Source organism: Archocentrus centrarchus, unplaced genomic scaffold (genome assembly GCF_007364275.1).
Source record: "Archocentrus centrarchus isolate MPI-CPG fArcCen1 unplaced genomic scaffold, fArcCen1 scaffold_54_ctg1, whole genome shotgun sequence".
In the NCBI taxonomy this organism is placed as follows: Eukaryota; Metazoa; Chordata; class Actinopteri; order Cichliformes; family Cichlidae; genus Archocentrus; species Archocentrus centrarchus.
Genome location: NW_022060276.1, coordinates 212,245 through 237,241, shown reverse-complemented (window position 1 = coordinate 237,241; position 24,997 = coordinate 212,245). Strand labels below are relative to the sequence as shown.

The 24,997-nt window shown below is 40.3% G+C and overlaps 2 protein-coding genes across 4 annotated transcripts in view; one reads left to right on the top strand and one right to left on the bottom strand.

The window, feature by feature from the left end:
- The window catches only part of tmem68 (transmembrane protein 68), a 54,629-nt gene extending 34,417 nt beyond the window's left edge, over positions 1 to 20,212 (bottom strand). For all 3 annotated transcript variants that reach the window (XM_030725389.1, XM_030725387.1, XM_030725388.1), the window contains exons 1-3: positions 20,113 to 20,212; positions 19,661 to 19,819; positions 18,913 to 19,083 (exon numbers count right to left, since the gene is read on the bottom strand). In XM_030725389.1, coding sequence (XP_030581249.1) covers positions 18,913 to 19,083; positions 19,661 to 19,720 — 231 coding nt within the window. In that variant the 5' untranslated portion in view covers positions 19,721 to 19,819; positions 20,113 to 20,212. The remainder of the gene's footprint in view (positions 1 to 18,912; positions 19,084 to 19,660; positions 19,820 to 20,112) is intronic.
- A 1,145-nt stretch (positions 20,213 to 21,357) lies between these two features.
- tgs1 (trimethylguanosine synthase 1) overlaps positions 21,358 to 24,997 on the top strand; it is a 36,439-nt gene continuing 32,799 nt past the window's right edge. Inside the window, exons 1-4 of the mRNA XM_030725372.1 lie at positions 21,358 to 21,651; positions 22,106 to 22,167; positions 22,424 to 22,542; positions 22,649 to 22,742. Coding sequence (XP_030581232.1) covers positions 21,542 to 21,651; positions 22,106 to 22,167; positions 22,424 to 22,542; positions 22,649 to 22,742 — 385 coding nt within the window. The 5' untranslated portion in view covers positions 21,358 to 21,541. The remainder of the gene's footprint in view (positions 21,652 to 22,105; positions 22,168 to 22,423; positions 22,543 to 22,648; positions 22,743 to 24,997) is intronic.

Here is a 24,997-nt window from a genome sequence, read left to right as displayed (position 1 = left end):
CCTGGTTCTGCTGGAGGTTTCTTCCTGTTAAAAGGGAGTTTTTCCTTTCCACTGTCGCCAAGTGCTTGCTCATAGGGGGTCGTTTTGACTGTTGGGTTTTCTCTGTATTATTGTAGGGTCTTTACCCACAATACAAAGCGCCTTGAGGCGACAGTTTGTTGTGATTTGGCGCTATATAAATAAAATTGAATTGAATTGAATTTAATTGAACTATGAAAACAACTGTGACTTACAGTCCATTAATCGATAACTTGAATCCCTACTACCATCTTATAAAGCATGCTTCAGGTGTTTTGAATAACAAATATAGTTTACAGGTTCATAATTTGTCTTATAGATCCAGGATGAGTTTCACCGAATTACAACAGTACACCTGGAATCAAAGTTCATGTCCAGGCTGGATGAATACTCTCCTGGGCTTCTGAACCATTTCCACTCAAAGGGTGGGGCCATCGGATTAAGGTTGCAGACTGTCCTACTGAAGGTACCATAAGTTTGGCCATATAATGTGTTTTATTTTTTTGCATCAAATCTGTAAGAGAAAATGTTAGCCTGTGGTGTCTATAAAATGTTAAATAAGTGCATACTTTTGTAATTACAGCAGTTTGTATGCACTTAATAGTCATCAAATGAGACATTGTTCATCACACCTTATCAAAAATTTGACCATTTTTAATATTTTCATCTTTACATACAGAAATTAAATACTGTACCCTATATACACTATATTGCTAAAAGTATTGGGTGATACCACAAAGTCAATGATTTTAAGTACTCCATTCACTTCCAACTTGACTGCCCTGCAGAGTCCTTACTTAAACCTTCTTTAACAGCTTTGGGAGTATAGTGTGTTTTACACTGATCTTTTCATACCAGTTTCATTACAAATGTAGGTCTTCTTTTGAAGCCCCTCTATTTTAAATTTGAAGGCACAATCAGCAGCACCTCTTGTAAACATTGAGACAGAGAAGCAGCTCGTTTGTCCAAAGGTGACAAAACTCAACTACAGGTCTATCATATGTTCTGTGATAAACATGACATTTGAATTGAGTGATTGCTGGTCTGCTGAAACCTCAGTTTAGACAGTAAGTGATTCAAAAGACTTGCTGCTTTGGCACTGCATTATTAACAGTGGTTTCTCTAAATCTAAGTCTCCTGTTAAAAACTGAACCACGATCTTCAGTAATATTAATTTGTCATTTTAGCCTCCTAGCAATCCTGCTATCAATTTGACCCGAGACCTTGTCATCCAGTGTTTGATGTTGTACTTTGGGGAATCTGCAGTTCCACTCTTTACAGAGTATTGTTTAAGGTAAAATGCATATATCCTTCTATCTCTGTTTTTTGACCATCACCTTTAGCTTTACAGTCTAAAATACATTTTTTTCTTATTGTAGGATGCAGATGAAGACCATGTGGCACAAAACCTTTCTAGACAAGCAATGACGATATACAGCATCAAAACTGATCCGTCAAAGGATAAAGAGGACATTGGTATTGCGATAGATGGAACAAAGGTCCTAGCTAATCTGGGCAACTTGCCGAGGGCTTGTGCCATGCTCATGGGTGTGACTTATGCATTGACTCTTGTGTACCCCAAGAAGCTCAGGTACACTTTTGAAGCCTTTCGGAAACTCTTCCTCGAGCTGGATGGATCAAAGCTTTCCCAAAAGTACACAACCTCAAGAGCAAGTTATTGGCTACTTGAGAGCACAGAATTTTGTGGTGCAGTTAAGTCTTCAAGTCTTGTTCAGAAAAACAAATGTTATTCACATTGATTTGAAGGATATGATGTAATGTTTTGACAATGAGAAATGTTTTGAAAATGCAGAGCTTAGAAAATAGAATAGAAAATAAATGCATTGCCATCGTACATATCCCTTACACAAATAAATCTATGCTTGCTGGTTTTGTACATGTGATAATTTCTTAACTGAATTCTTGCAAAAAGAAGGTATGATATTAAGTAGATTCAACACAGAAAAGTTATGGCAACAAAGTGACAATTAAGAATAAATAGATTTTAAGACATGTGGCACTAGTTCAAAGAGAATTTGAACAATTAATTTAAGTAAACATAACTAGCAGTTGCAGTTAAAATGTGTTGAATTAAGTGACATTGTTACAAGTTTATAAAACTTGATTTATTTATTCAATCCAAATAAATCTTATTCAGAAATTTAGATATATAGCATCAATTTCACCCAGCAAAATTAATAAACATAAATTAATTTAATTCAGATAATTAGTGAATATCAGTTAATTCAACCTAATAAATTAGTAAATCCAAATCATTTTTTACAGATATTTAATATATATAAATTAAATTCTTTTAGATATTTAGTAAATATTTATCAGTTTTTGCAATAAAATTGTTTTGGATTTACTCAAAATTTGTGAAACTATTAGTAAATGGTAAATGGTAAATGGACTAGCTCTTATATAGCGCTTTTCTACTCAGTCAGAGCACTCAAAGCGCTTACACAACATGTTTACATTTACCCATGCACTCACATTCATACAAGCACTTCCATGTTTATACTAAGCTAAGTGCTTTTAATTAACTAGCATTCACACACATTCATACTCCGACAGGATGGTCGGAGAGCAACTTGGAGTTAAGTATCTTGCCCAAGGATACATTGGCATGTAGCCTGGAGTAGCCAGGAATCGAACCGCTGACCTTCCGATCAGTAGGTGACCTGCTCTACCTACTGAGCTACAGCCACCCCATAAAATATGTTGGATTAGTAAATCCAACATATTTTAATCAATGATTTCATTATTTCCTATTTAATAGTTTTACTTGAATTTACTAAATTAAATCAATAGTTTTTACTTAAAGTTGGAGCTCTTAAAATCTACTCAATTATATTAAGTGTCACTTTGTTGCCATAATTTTTTTAAGTAGATAGTGGTCAAACTTTTCTGAGTGTACAGTTTGCCAGGAGCAACATGTTTAGTCACAGGTTCTCCTTAAATTGCTGCCTTAGTGGTGCCCAAAAAAACCAATGTGAGCTTTAATGGTAAACCTTTTTGGGAAATCCTGGTGCTGTTAGGAGAGTTAGAATTCCTGCACTATTATGTGCCACCACAGTGCAGAGCAGCTACCTAAAGAAGTTGATTATCTAGTCAGTAGTTCATCCTCACTGCATACGACTTTGGATACTGCTTCAAATCAGAAGTGCCTGACTCCGTGGTATAATTCACAAACACACAGCTTAAAGCAGATAACCCGAAAGCTGGAGAGGGAATGGAGTCTCACTAAATTAATAGATGCTCATTTAGCCTGGAAAAAGAGTTTGTTGCTCTATTAAAAAAAAAAAAAGCCCTCCGTAAAGCTAGGACATCTTACTACTCATCATTAACTGAAGAAAATAAGAACAACCCCAGGTTTGTTTTCAGCACTGTAGCCAGGCTGACAAAGAGTCAGAGCTCTGTAGAGCCGAGTATTCCTTTAACATTAATTGTTGTGATTTGGCACTATATAAATAAAATTGAATTGAATGATCTGATAAATGGTTGATCAATCTTATCAGCAGCAATATTGCCTGTGAAGCCTTTTTTATGCAAAGCAACAACTAGAGGATCACTGGAATTATGTTAGCAGGTCCTCTTCAGACCAGAAGAGGTTTGATCAAACAAACATTTTTCTCTCCCAAAACAAATGTGGCTTCTTCCTTATGAAGTAGTCTTTCAGGTTGTGCACAACCAAGGTCTTTCACCATTGTTTTGGGATTTCCAGTGCTCTCCACAATGTTTGGGATAATAATTTTTGTAGTTTTGCCTCTATATACCACCACAGTGGATTATAAAGCAGACAACATGAGAATGAAGTGCAGACTTTCAGCTTTAATTAAAGGGGTTTTACAAAAATTGTGCACAAACTCTTTAAGAGAGTGGTGATGGCAGACTAGGGCTGCATAAAACGATTTTTTTAGTAATCGAGTATTCTATCGATTATTCCATCGATTAATCGAGTAATCGGCTAAGAAATACTTTTTTTATTAACAGTTTATCTGCATATTTTAACTTCCGTACTGCAGTTTTTCGACTGTGAACAGCGGTGGATGGAGCAGCTACAAAGTTCTCTTTTCTTCACCTTAACACTTGCTGATCAGGTGCTTGATGAAGGACCTCCAGCTGTTTCACAGATTTAATGGTGGTTACTAAAAGAAAAAGCTGCTGTTTTGGACGCTGGAAAAACGTTTTCTTTTTCACTACTTGAGCTCACCGTCACAGCTTCGCCTCTTTGCGCTTGCGCAGTTAAAACCGCTGCCTGCTATGAGTGTTTTGAAAAACTAGTGGCTGTGGGAGCCATGGCGCATGTGTGAGTAATGGTGTAATGCTTTGTATTCACAAGCATTCTCGAAAATACGTTTCTACTGCAGGTCTATATTTAGTCACTAATAAGGGATTAAAGTATAAAAAATATTTTGACGGAGCCCCTCGGGTCGGGGGGGGGCGGGCCTTCCGGTACCGAACCATCGCTAGTGCTAATGCCCGCGCTCGCTAGCAACCAGTTCTGGTAGCTACAGCTGAAGTAAAGACAAAAATAACACCTGAAATTCTTAGCGAGCACAACCCACACAGACACACAGAGAGCAGTGGAGGCGTGGAAATGCATGTCAGCGATAGTTGCCCCCCGTCCCGTAAAGTATGGAACCCCGCATGTTACGGAGCCGTATTCCACGGAGTCCCGTAACATACGGGGTTCTGTATTTTACGAGACAGGTGGCAACTCTAGTGATGATCCACTCTGTGTTAAAGGAAATCAATCGCAGCGACGGAGAGCTTTTTAGAATGTGTGCGTGTGTGTACGTGAGTGATTCACACTCCAGTCCAGTAGGTGGCGGTAATGCAGTTCTATGTTGGTTTGCCAGCCACCAATAAACCCACAAAAAAACGACGGAGCTCTAATGCTGCTAATGCTAGTGAGGAGCGCCGCTTACACCGAGACAGCTGAGCGCTGCAGAGTTTAAACGAAGCATCGACACAGTAAATTTGTGTCGATAAATTTTTAGAATCGATTTAATCGAGTTAATCGATGAATCGTTGCAGCCCTATGGCAGACATTTTTTTTTACATAGTCCCCCATTTTTTAAGGATCAAAATTAATGGGACAAACTAACATTAATTTAAATATAAAGACTCTTTTTAATACTCAGATGAAAAACTTTGCAGCCACTGTCTGCCTAAAGTCTAGAACCCATAAAATCACCAAATGTTGTGTTTACTGCAGCCACCTTCAGTTGCTGTTTGTTACTGAGTCTTTCTGCATCCAATTTTGCATTTAATAATGGAAAAGCATGCTCTGTTGGGCTGAGATCAGGTGACTGGCTTGAGCATTGAAGAATATTCCATTTATTTATCTTGAGAAACTTTTGGGTTGATTTTGCAGTATGCTTTGGGTCATTATGCATTTGCACTGTGAAACGCTGTCTGATTAATTTTACCCCACTTTGCTGAATCTGAGCAGAATATATCCCTGTACACTTCAGAAAATATCCTGCTACTTCTATCAGGAGTCAGATCATCAATAAACACAAGTGACTGGTTCCACTGGCATACATACCCATGCCATAATGCTGTCTATACCATGTTAGATAGATAATGTTTACTTTGTATCATAAGTAAATGGTGTAGTTCTTATATAGTACTTTTCTACTCTCACTGAGCACTTAGTGCTTATACAACACATTTGCATTTACCCATTCACAGCTATTCATACAAGTACTTCCATCTGTATGCAAGCTAAGTGCTTTTACCGTCTACCATTCACATGCCAACGCTTGCATCGGAGAGCAACTTGGGGTTCAGTATCTTCCCCAAGGACACTTTGGTATGCAGCCCGGAGCAGCCAGGAATTGAACCTCCAACCTTCCAATTAGTAGGTGCCCTGCTCTGCCTCCAGAGACACAGCCACCCCAGAAGCCTCTCCTTCTCCATGCTTTTCTCTTTGGTTTCATTGGTCTAGAAACTTTTACATGACTGTGCTGGCTCATTTGGACGTTTTCTGGCCAAGACTTATCTTACCTTCTTGGTCTTGAGTCTAATCAATGTTTTGCACCTTGTTGTAGACCCTCTGTATTTCCATTCATGATGGTGTCTCTTGATTGTAGACTTTGACAGTGATATACCTGCCTCCTCAAGAGTGTTCTTGACTTGGTCAGATGTTGTGAAGCTGTTTTTTGTTTTGTTTTGCTTTTTATTACCATGGGAATAATTCTACTGTCACCCACTTTATCTTTTTTCTGTGGTCTTTCATGCCTTTTGTTGTTGCAAACCTGGCCCATGCATTTATTCTTTTTGCCAATACACCAGATTGTTGATTTACACACTTCTCACATTTTTGCTGTTTCTCTGACAGGTTTCTTTGGGTTTTTTAGGGATAATGGTGAAATGGTGAAACTGCACTGGACTACTTGCAGTAGACTGTCTTTCAAACTGCTCTTTGTGGATCTTGCTAGCTATAAAACATTTTCTGAATTTGTGGTGATAAGACTTTAATAACCTCCTTCTTAATGTCAGCAAGACAAAAGAGATGGTGGTGGAATTCTGGGGGAATAAAACTGCGACTAGCCCATTAACATCATGGGAGAGGATGTGGAAACAGTGGACAGCTACAGGTACCTGGGCATTCACCTGAATGACAGACTGGATTGGAGGACCAACAGTGATGCTGTGTATAGGAAGGGGATGAGCAGACTCTACTTTCTAAGGAAGCTCAGATCCTTTAATGTATGCAGCAAGATATTAGAGATCTTCACCAGTCTGTGATAGCAAGTGCCATCTACTTTGCTGTTGTCTGCTGGGAGATGCCAGCAGGATCAACAAACTGATTCACAAGGTTGGAACTATCATAGGTCAGAAATAGGAGGCGTTTGAGTCAGTGAGGGACAGGAGGTCACTGAACAAACTGCTCTCTATCATGGACAACCATCTCACCCACTCCACTCCACTCCACACTGCTGAGGCAGCAGAACTCCTTCTCCCTCAGGCTGTTTCAACTTCGCTGCCATAAAGACACTTCAGGAAATAATTCCTACCATTCTCCAATAAAACTGTATAATAACACTTCTTTCTGTGACAGGTGAAAACACCTGTCAGGACATAAGATCCAACACACAAATTTTGTATTATATCCTCTTGCTGCTGTCTTCCGGATTTTTTTTGTATATACTCTGATTTATATTTATAGTGTATAGATTACATATTATATTATTTATCAATGTGGTTTGCACTACTCTCTTGTACGAAAGTGAGTACACCCCTCACATGTCTGCATATATTTAAGTATATCTTTTCACGGGACAACACTGACAAAATGACACTTTGACACAATGTAGTCTGTGTGCAGCTCATATAACAGTCTTCATGTAGAGCAACAATTCCTCTTTTATGATCCTCAGAGAGTTCTATGCCATGAGGTGCCATGTTGGAACTTTCAGTGAGCAGTATGAGAGAGTGTGAGAGCTGTACTACAAAACTGAACACACCTGCTCCCTGTGCACACCTGAGACCTAGTAACACTAACGAGTCACATGACATTTTGGAGGGGAAATGACAAGCAGTGCTCAATTTGGACATTTACGGTGTAGTCTCTTAGGGGTGTACTCACTTTTGTTGCCGCTGGTTTAGACATTAATGGCTGTATATTGAGTTACTTTGAGGGAAGAATAAATTTACACTGTTATATAAGCTGCACATAGACTACTTTTCATTGTGTCAAAGTGTCATTTTGCCAGTGTTGTCCCATGAACAGATATACTTAAATATCTGCAGAAATGTGAGGGTGGACTCACTTTTGTGATACACTGTATAGTTTCAGTACTCATCGTTGGCACGTTGGATGTTTAGTTACTGTAGACTGTATTTTTCTCGCTGCTGTTACACAATATTTCCCTTTTGGAATCAATAAAATATCTATCTATCTTAATATCTGCTGTGACATCTTCAACTACATCGATGTCACTGCTACTATCCTCAGATTGACCAATAAATGTCCTGGTTCAGTTAGAGCTGGTGTTTAAACAGTCATCCTCATCATGAACCAGGACATTTATTGGTCAATTTGAGGATCAAACACCTGTTGTGAATTTTGCCGTTAAGCTCCTCGTTAGAAAACAGCAACTTGTGCAGAAAGTTCTGAAACATTTAACAGTTGGACATGTGCATTCAAAAGCTTAGAGAAGGTCACATTAAGTTCACCTGTAAAGGTTTGAATGCATTTTAGGCTCGTCCTGAAATTTCACCCAAAAGCCAAATATCCCTAACTTTTTGTGAGTAGTGTATGTTCTGTAACTCGAGCTGTGTATCCTGGTAAAGAGCAGCAGGGAACGTGCCCCCCATCCCCTTCTATACCCAGTGTCCATTCAGTTGGTCAACAAATCACATTAAAGTCCCTTTGCCAAAAAATGAGTGCAGCTTCTACCTTGTGATAGAAATACTGTTTCTCTCTCAAAGTGACCTGATATCATTCATGAGAGAGATGTTTGACATGTTTCACAGATTGAAGGTCAACAAGTCATTTACAGCCATTTAAATCGTTTTTTGACACAACACCGGCAGCTAATAAATGTAACTAATAAAGTAACTTGGTTACTTTACTGATTACTACAGAAGTAACTAAGTTATTTTTTAAAGAAGTAATCACTAATCAGATTACTTTTTCAAGGTAACTATGCCATCACTGATGGCTACCCATCAAAACTACCTCTCCACCAGACTATCGCTGCTGTGTCCCCCTTGCATTTCAGAGCTCACCTGCTACTGTGACCTATACCTGCCTACTATCTGCCACCACCTCGAGGCCACATTTACGCACACTGCTTGTTGTTGGCACCTCTATGGTCTGACGTGTGGTGATGGCTGTAGCTTCTGAAGGACATTACCGTATTTTTCGGACTATACGTCGCTCCGGAGTATAGGTCGCACCAGCCAAAAAATGCATAATAAAGAAGAAAAAAACATATAGGTCGCACTGGACTATAAGTCGCACTTTTTTTTGGGGGGGGGTTGATAGAATCCGAGACCCAGAGCAGAAATTCCATCTTGAAAGGCAATTTAAAATAATAATGGATTAAAGAACAGGACGAACACGGTTACGCCTACGTTATGCTAACGTAACACATTCAGCTACATGACGCACAACGAACACGTGTTCGGTATGTTAACGTAACATTAAGTTATTCAGATAACCATAGCATAAAGAACATGCTAACAAGTTAACCAAACCATCAATCCATTGAATTCTTCATCCTCGGTGTCACTTCTAAACAATTCCGTACACTCCGTAGACGAAGCGTCGCTTCCTCTTATGTGTCGCGTTAGTCAGACTCGTCGTCAGCTGCAGTTCCAATTATTCCAGCCTTTCTGAATCCCAACAGGATGGTTTGTCACTGAAGCCCATGTTTTCTTGATCCATCCAATGACTTCCAGGAAAGTTGGGTGGCGCATTCTCCCAGTTGCCGTTAAGCTGTGCTCTCCATCCATCATCCACTGCGCCCACAGGTTACGCAAGACTGCCTTAAAGCTGCAGTTCACGGAGATGTCAAGTGGCTGGAGTATTTTGGTTCATGTGTTATAAATGTCACATATACGTCGCTCCGGAGTATAGGTCGCACCCCCAGCCAAACTATGAAAAAAAGTGCGACTTATACTCCGGAAAATAAGGTACTCCAAATGCTCTGCAGCTGTTGAAAGCACACCACAAGCTTCTTCAATAGTTGTCCATGTCAGCACTAATGAATAAATACTGTGAGTCAGAGACCCTCAAACAAGACTTTGCGCACCCCGTGGACAGTCTGCTGGACATCTCCAGTCCGCTGTCGCCCCCTTGTTTTGGTGTTGTAAAGTTCAGCCATCTGCATCAACCACTGCATGAGTAAAAACATTACCTTTGTGTATAACTTTACATCATTCTTCAACCGCCCCAAACTTTTTAAGCTTTTTAAGATTGCCTTCACCCAAACCACTGGGGTTCAGGTATTCTGTTCACAAAGACTGAACTAGCCCTTCACTCATGTAGGACTTCTACAGCATGACGCCTGGAAAATGTTATATCACTGTGATACCACTTCTACAGCAGGGTTCCAAGTCTCAAGGTCAGCTAACTCATCTTTACCAATTACAGTGACAGAAAAAAATCTCATATTGGCCATATTTGCACACCCAGGCTTAACAATCTAATTACTGTGTGGTGTAAGCTTCTGCCTCTGAGCCTGTCGCTCCTGCAATTATCACCCGTTTTAAACAGTAGATCTTTATCTCATAAATTATTTATCCTTAACGATTTTGTCACTTCTCAAAAGTTAGACATTTTCTGTATCACTAACCCTGAGCCACTGCCCCCTTGTGGAACTTTGCCCACCAAACTATAAATTAACATCTGAAGTTTAGATTTCACGTTTCAAAGCAAATCCTGTTTTAACATAAAGCACCACATGGACAGGCCCCTACTTATATAGCAGAGCTTCTGAGACCTTATCACTGCAGGCGGCCACGCCAGTCTTCTAACTGTCCCACACTCTGATTTTAAAACCAGATGCAATCATGGTTTTGAGGTTGTGGCGCCCAAATTTTGGAACAGCCTTTCTCCGCCGATCAAGTTGTATGAGTCTGTGATTTGTCTCAAACTGCTGGCCCGCGGGTCACTTACACACACACACACACACACGTTTCTGGCCTGTGAATTGATGTCAAAAGTATAATACAATTTGGCCCTTTAAGTTCCTTTTTTTAAATTTTGCTTATCCCTCTAATTAACCTCTTAACTGGCAGCAAAAAAATCACCTGAAAAAACTACATAACACCTTCTGGTTATTATTGGCTCTGAAAAACCCATTTCATAGTCTATTAACTGGCCGCGTCTGGTCCACCCGAATGAAGGGCATTTTATATGGCAGGCTCCCATTTTGATTGACACCTCATTCAGCCAATCGTGTTAAGAAATGGGTTTGCTAGAGCCAGTGATACTCAGAGGGCGTCACGTAGCTTTATCAGGTGATTTGGTGCAGCCAGTTCCATGATTGGCCGAATGAGGTGTCAATAAAAATGGGAGGGTCTAGCCTGCCATATAAAAGGGACTACAAATGGCCCATCCCCGGGCCCTGGCCAGTTAAGGGGCTATGACAACCATTTCTTGTATAACTTAAATCAGAGGTCCCCAGGTACTGGTCCACAGGTCATTTGGTACTGGGCCACACTGAAAGAATAAATTACTTACATTATTTCCATTTTATTTATTATGAGTTTGAACGTCGTTTTATTTTGAAAAAATGGGCTGATTCGCTCCGTTACATTTGTCTGTGACTCCCTCTTGATGCGTGCCACAAGGCTTGTATCGGTCACGTGATGAGTTACTGTTAAAATTAAACTCACAAGGATGGGGTGCTCACGTGGAGTAATGGAGTAGACGTGTTTTGTAGCTACATGTTGCTACCTCCATTTAACATTTAATTACTGCACCGAAGTTCTTTTTTCTTTCACTGGAGGACCAGTAAACCAGTAAACACCCACTATATCAAGAGCTTGCAGTTTTGGTCGATTACACCATACCAAAGAAAGACAAAACACAGAAGTCAGCCTCTTATGCAAGCTCAACTGTTAGCAACAAGGCTATTTTAGCTGCCATCAACAGCCAGAAAGACCAGCTTTTAAAAGTTCACACATTCGTGGATTCCCTCAAGAAGTCACTGGAAGGTCGCCTACTCTATTGACACCTGCTTAACAACCCTGCAAAGCAAACACGGTGAGGGCCAGCATCGCCTAGACGACATAGATACAGCTCTTTCCTTTACTGACGGCTGTGTTTCTGCCCTGGAGGTGACACGCTGCGAGCTAGCTGCGGCCAATGGGCTTCTTAAAGCAAAGCTGAATGACTTAGAAGGGCGCTCTCGCAGACAAAACATTTAGATTACTGGCTTCAATGAGAAGGAAGAAGGTGGTCATCCTACAGAGCTGCTTGGACCAAACAACTTTCCCAAGCCTGTAAAAATAGGCAGGGTGCATCACGCCACTTCCCAATGAACGACCACGGATAATCATCACCAGAGTGCACAATGACCGTGATGTGATGAACATTCTAAGGCTGAGTTGTCAGCAAGCCCTGCTGTTATACCATGGCCAGAGAGTCTCCATATTCCCAAACTACACGGCAGAGGTCGTGGAGCAGCGCCAGGCATTCAACAGCGTGAGGAAAAAGCTTGTGGAGGCTGGGGCCAAATGCTCCCTTCACTTTCCAGCCAAACTGCAAGTCTTTTTAGCAATACACAGTTTTTTTAGCAATACCAAGTAAGTTCTCAGGGCTTTCAAATTGTTTTGGAGTAGCAGGGGGGCATGACAAAGTAGCAGGCACCTTATGACTAAGACCTTTGCTGTCCTCCATGGGTGTCTATCCCCTAAATTTTACTACTTTTTAAAGACTTTCTTTCAGTATTCCCATAAATATATTAAAGTTACTATAAATGAACAACTTCTACTATAAAAGGAAGAAATGCCACGGCCGATATGTTCACAAACCATTACTTATATGCAATGCATCTCAACAATGTTATGGTTTAATTTTAAACAGAGGTGGCAAAAGTACTGACATTCTGTACTTCAGTAGAAGTACAAGTACTTGTGTGAAAAAATACTTTGGTAAAAATTGAAGTACTGGTTTAACATCTTTACTTAAGTAAAAGTAAAAAAGTACAGGCTCTGAAATGTACTCAAAGTAACAAAGTAAAAGTAGCTCTTTGGAGGACGTTTCTACCTGCTATTTTTGTGTAAAGCTAACTGAACCTCATTATATATTATTGTAATAATATAAAATAATGCATGAGAATACAAACGTAATTCCAATCTAAATTTTAATCCTAATGAATGCACTCAGCTTGAATCTGTTCTGTAGGACACAAACTGTTAAAGGGAATTCAAACACAGCTCTGTTCTCTGTGTCCTCCATAGTAGAGGGTGACTGTGCCTCCACCTAAACACAAACATGAGGATACTCAGGGGTTACAGTGGGATTCAGAAGCTGGAGGAACCCTAAGATCAGCTGTAGTGGCTCTGCATGGTAAATGGTAAATGGACTAGTTCTTATATAGCGCTTTTCTACTCAGTATGAGCACTCAAAGCGCTTATACAACCTGTTTTGCATTCACCCATGCACTCCCATTCATACAAGCACTTCCATTTTTATGAAGCTAAGTGCTTTTAATTAACTAACATTCACTCACATTCATACTCCGACAGAACGGTCGGAGAGCAACTTGGGGTTAAGTATCTTGCCCAAGGATACATTGGCATGTAGCCCGGAGTAGCCAGGATTCGAACCGCTGACCTTCTGATCAGTAGGTGACCTGCTCTACCTACTGAGCTACAGCCACCCCGGGGTGGGGACAAGAATCACAGCTTTCTGTTGAAGCTGCAGTAAATGATGTTGGTGTGCAGGCTGTGATCAGCTGACCTGCTGCTCTGAGGTTTACTGCTCTGTGTGGATGAAGTGAACTCACAAAGATGTAACCCAGTATTTCACAGCTATCTGAGCTGATCTCCATCCCCTACACTGACAGCATATAGGCTGTAGAAATGTTGGACTCAGTGAATGAATCTCAGCATCAGCAGCTTTGATTCAAACTCATCTCTGCTGCACTGATGTAACCTGTAACTCTGACCATGAACACAGCCTCTGTGCACCAACTTTACTGTAAATACAGTACAACAAGCTAATCTGTTTATCACACACACTAAACTGTGGTATACAATCTTTGAGTAACACTAAGTCAGCATACTTCAGTTTGTTTTGCAGTCCTTACCTTTAATTCTAACCTCTCTTCTTCCTCTCCTGTCCTCTTTCTCCATCTCTGAGTGAACTTCTCTCTCTTTGCTCTCCCTGAAATACAGCAGCTCTTCTTTTAGCTAGCAGACACACTGTGTGACAAACTGCACACACTTTGTGTGTTTGCTGATATTTTTTGAGCATTTAGAAACGCTGCATTTACCTGCCACACGTTTATGCCTCCCTTTATGCTAGCTCCTCTTCAGTACCGCTAGCTAAGCTGTTTATGTCCCGCGAGCACAACTTATGGACTCGGTCCGGCCCGCTGTGACCCCTGATTATAGCGCTATAAATGACACATTAATTTATGGGTTTGCGTATTTAATCCCTTTGTACGCGATAAGCCCTGATGATGGATGATACGCCAGTACGATTGTCTCTTATGTGTTATTATTCCTCCGCTCAGATTGTTTGATGTTTGACGGAAATGCAAACCTTTCTCTGACGTGTTAAACCTAAAGTAACGAATCTGTTTGAAAATGTAAGAAGTAGAAAGTACAGATACTTGTGTAAAAATGTAGGAAGTAAAAGTAAAAAGTACTCAGTAAAGTACAGATACCTGAAAAATCTACTTAAGTACAGTAACGAAGTATTTGTACTTTGTTACTTCCCCCCTCTGCTTTTAAATAATTTTGAAAGTTAATCTTCAAAAGTACAGAAGCTCTGCTAATGCATATTATTTTATCGTCAAACTTGCCCCTGACTGAACAGCACGGTCGGCTCTGAAATTCATCATCAAATCATGCAGACGGTCGCATTCCACGAGGCCGGCGACCTTTCTCTCATCTGATCATTTCAGTTCTATTGTTTACATTGATCATGTATACCTAGATTACTTACTTTCAACCTCGGACGTGGGCTTGAACCATTTCCGAAGCCCAATCATCTGGTCCCCATGCCTGGCCCTGACCTGTTCTGGTGCACATTATCATTTATATAGTCTTCCGGAGGTGCACACAGCCCACTGAGTTTAAGCTACTCACTCAGGGTTTTCTATCTCCGTTAACGTTTTTTAAGATGACAGACTCAATTATCATTCCTTTTGTCTGGGCTGGTAAACATCCTCAAATCTCAAAGTCGGGGCCTCGGCCTCCTCGTTTTTCCCCATTATTATTGGGCCTGTAATGCCAGAGCCTGGGTTTTTTGGAGTCATGTCTATCCGGGGGATAAAGAGGTGGACTCACCAGTGCCTAATTGGCTGCTGAATGAAAATCTTGCCTCTGTAGCACTTACTAGTTCCTCTCTATCTGCTGCTCTGTTTTCCAGTCTCTCTCTATTTTCCCAACTGCTGAAGGATAATTTCCTGCTGAAAAATTCACTCAAGATTCTCAAGCAGATAAAGACTGTTCTGAATCTCCCTGGCTTCTCCATTTATGCTCCCATTTTGCAGAACTCAACATTTAAACCAGACACAATGGACGCAGTCTTTAAGCACTGGTTAAATGAGGGCACAGCTGTTATTAGTAATCACTTCGCCTCCTTTATGCAACTCCAAACTAAATTTGGTCTCCCTTCTAGCCATTTTTTCAGATATTTGCAAGTTCGTAATTTTGTCAGACAGCACTTCCCCCAATTTGAAACCCTACCTGAGCAGCACAGCTTCTATGAGCTTATAAAAAAGCCCCCCACCTCTAAGCAGTTGATTTCTCATTTCGTCAGTTTTTTCAGTACGTCCCCTTCCTCTAATCATATAAAAGATTCCTGGTCTTCTGACATACTCTGTGAAATTTCAGATGAGCTGTGGGATAAGAGTCTGTCAAGGATCAAAACCTGTTCCATCAACTCTAGACTGAAATTTATTTCTTAACTATTTCCGTGGGTCTCTCCTACTTGTGACAAATGTAAATTAGATGATGGGACTCTGGGCCACCTTTTTCTGCTCCTGCCCTAAACGTACGGACTTCTGGTGCAAGAACTTTTAATTTTATAATAACGTTTATGGCAGACACTTTATGACCATTTGATAATTCTGGGATGCTCTAATTTTTCTCTTACTTTTCCCGTGTCTCTCCAGCAGGCTCTTATGTTTGGTTTGGTGGTTGCAAAGTGGGTTATTCTGAGGGAATGGAAATCCTCTACCCCCCGTTTAAAAAAATGGCTTAATGATGTGGTCTCCTGTATTTATCTTGAAGAGATTCGATCCTCTCTGTCAGACACTCTGCATAAGTTCCTCGATGTGTGGGGTCCTTTCAATAGGTACACAGAAAGTAATGGGCCTAAAGGATTATTCTGACCACTTGGATCTGTTTTTCTTTTTTTAATGGTGCACTGTCTGTACCACATTGTTGCTTGAACTGCCTGTTGTCCCTTATGTCTCTGTCTTGTGCTTAATTGCCCACTTTGGACACATTTTTATCCTCTTGTCAATACGCTTGCTGGCTGACAGATTGTTTTGACTGTTTTTTGTTTGTTTGTTTTGTTTTTTCATCTGCTTTAATTGTTTAATTCTGAGAAATTATAAATAAAGTATTAAACTCACAAGCTTCACTGGCTCCCGTGCCTGTTCAGGCTGTTACACACTGGATGTGTCAATTTTGTGCGAATGTTTCGTTTGTGAAAAATGTTTTTCAGACTCACCTGTTCTTAATGCAGCCGTTCACACCGACCGCATAACTTCACAGGACAGATTTGTGGCATTTATTTTTTTTGTATCAAGTTTGATTTTTCTGAACAGATCTGACCAATCAGAGCGTTGCATTCAGCAACATGTGAGCTTATAGCGCAAAACGTGCACTGACTATACAGTGATGTGGGAACAGTAAAATAATACAATGTTACCTCAGACACACAGCTGCACGCTGCGCAGTTATTTTTATATATATATTTATTATGGAATGCCTTTGAGAGTCGAATATATTGAATGAAAGTCTGAATATATTGAATGAAAGTCTGAATATATTGAATGAAAGTCTGAATATATTGAATGAACTCTGAATATATTGAATGAAAAGTCTGAATATATTGAATGAAAGTCTGAATATATTGAATGAAAGTCTGAATATATTGAATGAAAAGTCTGAATATATTGAATGAAAACAGACCTCACAGAAGCTCCTGCGCCATCTAGTGTTTTCGTTACGTAAAGCACATACTGTCGCTACAAGAAATGACACTATGAGTCAATATGCAGGGAATTTAGTGGCAGAAATCCTAAATAATGAGTATCTAATTAACACCCTGGCAAATGCATGAACTGGCCAACATAATACTAGCAGCAGTGTTCTTTATCGTACTACTGATGAAGAGTTTTATTCAGTGAATCTCAGGTCACACAGCTCCTGCGAATCAAGCTAACAACAAGCAGAACATGCCTTCCACATCCACATCTCAGATTCTAGACAGGGCCTGTTGTTGTGGAGGGTGCCTGTGCATGTTCTGGTAATGTTAGCTTGATACGCAGGAGCTGTCTGACCTGAGAGGTTCGCTGCAGTTGGTCTTCCACGATGAAACAGTGAAGATGAACTGCAGATTGACTCATAGTGCCGCTTCTTGTAGCGACATTATGTGCTTTACATAACGAAAACACTAGATGGCGCAGGAGCTTCCGTGACGTCAGTTTTTATTCAATATATTCAGACTTTCATTCAATATATTCAGAGTTCACTCTATATATTCAGACTCTTATTTTAATATATATATATAATAATTTCCTAAATGGCATTCCATTATATATATATATATATATATATATATATATATATATATATATATATATATATATATATAAAATTTATATTAGGGGTGGGACTCGATTAAAAAAAATTAATCAAATTAGTTACAAGCTTTGTAATTAATTAATCGAAATTAATCGCAGTTTAATCGCATTTCAATATTTGACATGAGAAATATTAATTTAAGTTTAGTTGATGAATGAATCAATATACATAAGCTTAAACTTCAAAATGTTGTTTATTTTCCCACCAGTCTACTACACAGACCAATGAAGGGTGGAAGTGCTCCTGTGATAAGCAAACTCCTGAAATTAAAGTTAAGCATCATAACTGGATAGTTTTATTCAACATTAATGTCTCACTTGTTATAGTTGGAAATTAATCATTCTCTCAGCTGTATTCCTTGATGTTGAAATGTGTTATGCTTGTTTTAACAGCTTATTTTGAATAAAGACTTAAAATTAAACCACAAAAAGGAGAAAAAGTTCGTTCTCCGTTTAACAGCTGCTTTTACACAGCTGTGCTTCACACTCACGGTTGCTAGGCGACATGAGCTACGCAGAGGTGACGGCAGCTGATATGAAGGCTAGCTGCTCACTTCCGGCCTTTGTGGTGTTCGTGGGCTGCGAAAGACGTGGGCCGGGTCCTTCGCAGGATGCGGCCCCTAATTTGGACATTGTGCGTCGATATAATCTGTATGACGGGAACTCGTGCACTGAGAAACGTTCCACGGTGCAAAGTGCGATTAAAATGCGTTAAAATTTTTAACGTGTTAATTTCCCCATAATTAATTAATCGAAATTAACGTGTTAAAGTCCCACCCCTAATATATATATATCTTTAGGCCTCATATTTAAAAATAGAGTAAAATTATAGTGTAAAGCTGTAAAATACAAACTGATCACTTTGAATCAACTTCAGATATTACATCTGCTTCATTTGTCATGAAGTAACTGAGAAGCTGGCCTCACCTGGCTGTAAGACTGCTTGACAGTCCATTGTCCCATTAATTTTGAACCTCTGAAAATGGGGGGGCTGTTTATAAAAATCACTGCAATTCCTAAAGTGAAGTATTTGGGTTTGTAGACCCAAGCTGGGTTACAGGGGATCAAATATTTATTTCACTCAATGACATACAAATCAATTTACAATACAAATCAACTCTTGTGAAATGTGTTTTTTGGGTGATATTCTCTTTCTCCAATAAAATTAAAGTGCCATAAAATTTAGAGACTGTTCATTTCTTTGTAAGTAAACTTACAAATTAATCATGGGATCAAATAATTATTTCCAACACTGTACATGTTAGCAATTACATTTATGTGTCATTTATGACTGCTTGCAAACTCTGATAAATAAAATAAACTTAGGTTCACTGTTCAGACGGTGCAGAGAGTGTAAGGACTGTTTGCGTACCTTATAGACGTGAAGAAAGAGTATAGAGAGGTACAGGAGGATAACAATGAGGAAAGGCACAATGAAGACGATGGCTAGGGGTGTGAAGACCCACAACAGGTACTCCAAGACACTCAGGTAGTCCTCTTGATCAAGGCCTGCCCATCCCTCCCATGCATGAAACAAACACACCTGTCAGAGCAGGGGAAGAATGTCACTATGCAGATCCATCACTTTGGTCCAGCCTGAAACATCTCAACCACTGGATGGACAGCTTTAATATATGTAACACACATTCTTGTTTGCATTAGCAGGAACTTTAAAGACTGGTTAACTGCCATATGTAGCATTACAGTTTGACATAATGTAGCACTGAGAGAGAAAAAATAATGTGAAAAGTGCTTCTATGGCAACAGATGCAACAACACAACACGTGACATTGTTATGGTATCACACGCTGTGACTATGAACTATCACAGTACTCTACATTTAAATTCAGACTGGAGTGGAAATGCATGAATGGTTACCACAGGCCTCTCAAAGAAGGCTGCAGAGACAGGGCTGCAATACATCCCATCATGCAGCCCACAACCATTGTTGGATTTGTTAACCACGCCAACGTACTGTGTAAAACAAGTATTGCAATTACATTTTACCCACAGTGCATTATGTGATTTTCATAATGCATGAAGAGCAGAGCTGATGTTAAATGAATAATCCGTTTGGTTCTAAGTTCATACATTTCATTACCAGTGTCTGTAACACATACCAAGAGGGAGACAGCGTCCTCTGCACCCGTCACACAGGACTGGTTGCCACTGTCTGACATAGTGCTCTGCTCTCAGTCACAAGAACTCCAGCTCACCCAGGTGACGATCAGGCCAGGCAGTCTCAGGCAGACAGATGACACTGCAGAGGGCACCGGCTGCTATATGAAGATGAGATAAAGGAGGATAGCGCTCACTTAGTTCTGTGACCACATTTACAAATAAACAGTAGTAGTGCTCACTGAACAGCGTGTCGTTTACATAAAATACAGCGCACACAGCAAAATGGTGGAAGAGCTTCCCCATGAATAACAAAGTTCAGGAAAGAATATCCACACAGCACGTATAACTGCGCTAACTGGTTAAATGAAAGGAGCTGGACAAATCTGCCAGCTCGCAATAAGCCTTGACTTCTAAAAACCAACTCCACACGAACACCAAAAATGTTACCCACCGACTAATTACTGCGTGTAAAGGCATTAAAATACACCACTAGATTCAATGTTTCACTAGTACAACCACAACACCTGAGAGCAACCAGCTATCCTGTTCCTCAACCCGGAAGTAGCTCAATGAAGCGTTAGAGGGTGCGTTCCAAAACTCCCTCCTACCTAATTTTCCTAACCTCCTAAACAAGGATTCATAAGGACTTAAGAAAAAAGAAGAGCAGTGCGCTGAGGATTCTAACGACCGTTCACTGGTCTCTCCTTAACAATGTGACGCCGGACTACAGTGTAAAGAAAATGGACTACAAAATGCGCGTCTTACTTCACCACAGCGTGTTCTAGCCCGCTTGTTTTCTGCAGGTCGTTCAAACCAGAACAATCTGCGAAACATAAGGCTGGAATTTTAAAGAAAAGGGAACATTTATTTTCCTATTTCTTCCCGAGTAGTGATCCAGTGAGTCATTTCTTCCTCCTCGTTTAGGATTCCCGTGACTTATCCCAGCTGACCTGAAGTAAATAATAATAATAATAAGTCATGATAACCCTAAAACCTTTGATCATAATCTGATTTGGAGAGCTTATATAAATCTATGTTTCTGCCTGGCAACACCTGGACAAGAAGTACTTTTTCTTCCAGCTTTGCATGTAACTCAAAACATTTTAATAGGTTGTGGCATGAAATGTGCAATTATAATTAACAGTCACATGATCTGGTCAGATGGTCTGTCAATGTTTCACAAAGGATGGTCCCAATGTATCCTCTGCCAAAGGAGGCAATGAAGAAAGCACTGAAGCTCCTTTCCTTAGCGTACTGATGATGGCCGCCACGCAGACACTTCCGGGCCACTACTCTCAGTGAGGTATGTCTATGTGAGGTACCTTGCTCAGCAATATGGAATGCAGCCGGAGATTCAACATCTCCACAAACTACCGTGCGGATGAGAGCGTAGATGAGAACACACCACTGACTTGCAACAGAAAGAGCTTCCGGTTCGACTCGTTACCTTCAAAATAAAAGCAAATTAAATCGTTCCATCTTGTTAACGACAACACAAATCTTTCATAGTCCTGAGTGGGAAAACGCAAAACATGGTATTAAATAAAAAAAAAAAAAAAAAAAGTAATGATTTTAATATAAAATGCCCAAAAGTAGCTTTTCTAAATCAGTTCAAATTAAACAGTGTTCTAATAATCATAAGATTATTTTATTGCTTCCTAAGTAATTTTCAAAGAAAAGTATTTGTGGAACTTTTGTTTGTTCTTAAAAAGAGAGAATGCAACTTTTATTCTGAAAAGAAGGGAGCGGGAAATCCTTCGTTATCTTCTGAGGCGGAACACTGGAAATGACTGTGGAAGTGGGCGCATGCCACGCTCAGACGCGAGCAGCTCGTCGGTAGATTGTGTGTGTTTCCTTGTTGTAGTGCGCTGACCGCTGTGATGGTGGAGAGGAGGAGAGTAACGCTGGTAGCGGATATTATCCTCAGCAGGAAACAGCCACCGGAGGTGGAGGAAACTGTTCATTGTCGATGCTCCAGGGCCTTCGTACGGTGAGCCTCCGCCGCCTTTCTTAATAAATATCGTTATTATGTATTGCTTGTGAAGTCTTAACGGAAAGCTGATTTCTCTTGTACACGTGTTTTGGATTGAAAACAACCACACGCCATTGTTTTATATACCATTGTTGTTTAAAACAACATTGTTTTGAGGGTTATTACAAGGCTATTACTGTTACTATAAATGGTGTACCAAAGGTTAGCTACTGAGCGCTAAATCAGAATTGGCAAGCTGGGCAGTGTGTGGTATATGAGGTGTGATTTGCGATCTCATGACATATCACTCAAACTCAAAGTGATTTAAGTGAGTAGGAGTAGACTGTATAAATGCCAGCATTACATTTTGATTTAGGTGTTATTGTCATCAGGACCCTGGGTTTTAATGGATAGATGAAGCTGTGGCGTTCCTGCAGATTCTCAGCTTTCTATGTTCTCTGCCTCTGTACAGGGATCGAGAGCTTTATCGTTCTGATAACAGACTTCTCCCTGACTTTGCAAACGCTGTCCAAGGTATGTCTTACCATGTCACAATATTTAATAGTCATTTGTACTGGAATTACAAAATTTATCATGCAGTGGGGTTGGTGGTACATGTTTAAATTTCCTAGCGGGTTCTCAGAAATGATCCAGTGGAAGTTCTTTGAAATCAGATATGACAGACTTTAAAGTGAAGCAAATGTTTCCTGTGTCACTGATTGCTTTACATTGTTCGATGATGTGACGCTGTCTTAACCTCTGACCACATGTCAATTTCCTCAACTCATAGAAGCAGATGATGGCGAAGAAGAGGAGGCTGAAGTGGAGGAGCTGGATGAAGAGAGTCAGATGATGGTCAGCCTGGGTCTGCCTTTAGCCTTTGTGTGCTCCTCTGACCAGAGGAGAGCAGTAAGTCAGACTTCACCTTGGCTCTGTGTTGCTGTGCTATTTTGGTCACCTTTTTTAAAGGAAAACTAAACAACAGTTTGTGCTGTTATTTTTGGTCATGTCAAAGGGACGGAGGGCTAACAGGAATTGCCTAATATACTGTGAAGAACCAGCTGAAGAAGAAGAGGAAAGTGAATTAGATCCACAGGTTGATGAAAGAGGTGATACAATGACCTTACTGCTGTTATTTTTATTATTAAATGGTAAATGGACTAGTTCTTGTATCGCACTTTTCTACTCGCCTGAGCACTCAAAGCGCTTGCATACGACACGTTTACATTTACACATTCACACCTATTCATACAAGCACTTCCATGAGGAACTAAGCAAAGTGCATTTATTGAGAGCAACTTGGGGTTCAGTATCTTGCCCAAGGATACTTTGGCATGCAGCCTGGAGCAGCCAGGAATCAAACCGCCAACCTTCTGATTAGTAGATGACCTGCTCTACCTCCTGAGCCACAGCCACCCCATACTATTTGTATATATTACAAATATATCTAAACTCTCTTTAAATTGTAATGTTTCTATATATCAGGTCCTTAGAAAGTCTTAAAGTTTGGTCAGTACCACCTAATGACACATATTACTCTGTATTATTATTTATTTATTTATTTACTAAGCCAAAAAAAACACCAGTGTGTGAAAAATTAAATACAACCTTACTTGTTCCATGGGAATTAACAAGGTAAGTAGCAGCCAGGTGCTGCAAATCAAATGTTCTTGATGAAATGATCATCAGCAAGCATGGCTACAAAAGGGGAGGCGTTGGCCGTTTGCTGTCCTGGAGCATTCAGGTGTGTGTTTGCTAAGAAGGAAAGACATCAGCAATGATCTTAGAAATAATTGTTGCTGCTCATCACTCTGGGAAGGGCTATAAATCAATTTCCAAACAATTTGAAGTCCATCATTCTACTCATCATTCTCACAAGTGGAAAACATTCAAGACATTTTTTTCTGGACATCCCAACAAATTCACTCCAAGGTCATGCACCTTGGAGTCATTGAGGCACGAACTCCTCTGTGTGCCATTTTTACAAGAATGCCCTCAGATGTCACAGTACACATTGATAGGGGAACTGTTCTGAATCTCTTTCGGAAGACTCAGGAGAGGAAAAGCTCAGGTCCTGATGACACCGGAGGCTGTATTCTTAAAAACCATGCCCTGCAGCTGGCAGGCATCTTTAGTTTTCTTTTTAACATGTCTCTGCAGACCCACAGGGTCCCTCAGCTCTGGAAAGCCTCTGTCATGGTTCCTGTCCCCGAAAGTAAGGCCACCCAGTCTCTGAATGGTTTCAGGCCTGTTGCCCTTACTTAATTAGCAATGAAGACATTTGAAAAGATTATTAAGGAGGTCCTTTAATCTAGAGTGAAAGAACATCTGGACCCACTTCAGTTTACTTCTAGGTCAGGCAGGGGAGAGGAGGATGCAATGGGAATCCTTTTAAACATGATTTTAAGACATCTGGAGGCACAAAAGGCTTTGCAAGGTTACTTTTTATTGATTTCTCATCTGCTTTTAACTGCATTCAACTGTTTTCATGGTCTGACTCTGGCCTCATATGTTGGCTGATAGACTTTTTAACTGCATGTTCTCAGAGGGTCAGCGGGTTTCTTTCCGATGTCCTCTTTTCTTCTACTGGGTCTCCTCAGGGCTGTGTTCTTTCACCCCTCTTATTTATTTTATATACCAATGATTGTCACAGCCAGTATCCACAGCACCACATTTTAAATTTGCTGTGGACTCTGTGATTCTGTCCCTCCTCAGCAGTGATGACCCAGATCATGGACCAGAGGTCAGGGATTTCACTGACTGCTGAGAGTCCTCCTTTTTAAAGATAAATGTTTCTAAAATAAAGGAGATGGTCATTGATTTTAAACACAGTGCAGTCATCGTGCCTGTGGTCATTCTGGGGAAAATGTTGAGGTTGTAAACCAGTATAAACCCCTGGGAACGATCCTTGACAACAGGCTGATTTTTGAAGCCCACATAGGCTCACGCTGTAAAAAGGCGGATCAGAGGGTGGATTTTTACTGGAAGCTCTGTGGTTTTAATGAGGACTTTTATGAAAATGTTTTATCCTTGTTTTATTGAGTCTGTTCTTACATTTAATCTTATCTGCTGGTTTGGATTTTTAAACGTTAAGAACAGTAACCAGCTGCTGGGAATCGTAAAGGTGTGCAGAAAAATTGCTGGTACAGCCCTGAGCAACCTCATAGAAACCTCAGGCAGCCTCAGGCTATCAGAGCATTCAGATCCCTCCCTGCTCTGACCCCCTCCTCCTGTCGCCCCTGCACACACGAGCCCCTGACCCTCATCCACCAATACTACCAAATTGCTCAGGTACCCAGCACATAAGCTACTTCTCTTTGCACGTCATATCTTAAGTGCCTCATGTCTCTGCCATTTTTTTGTA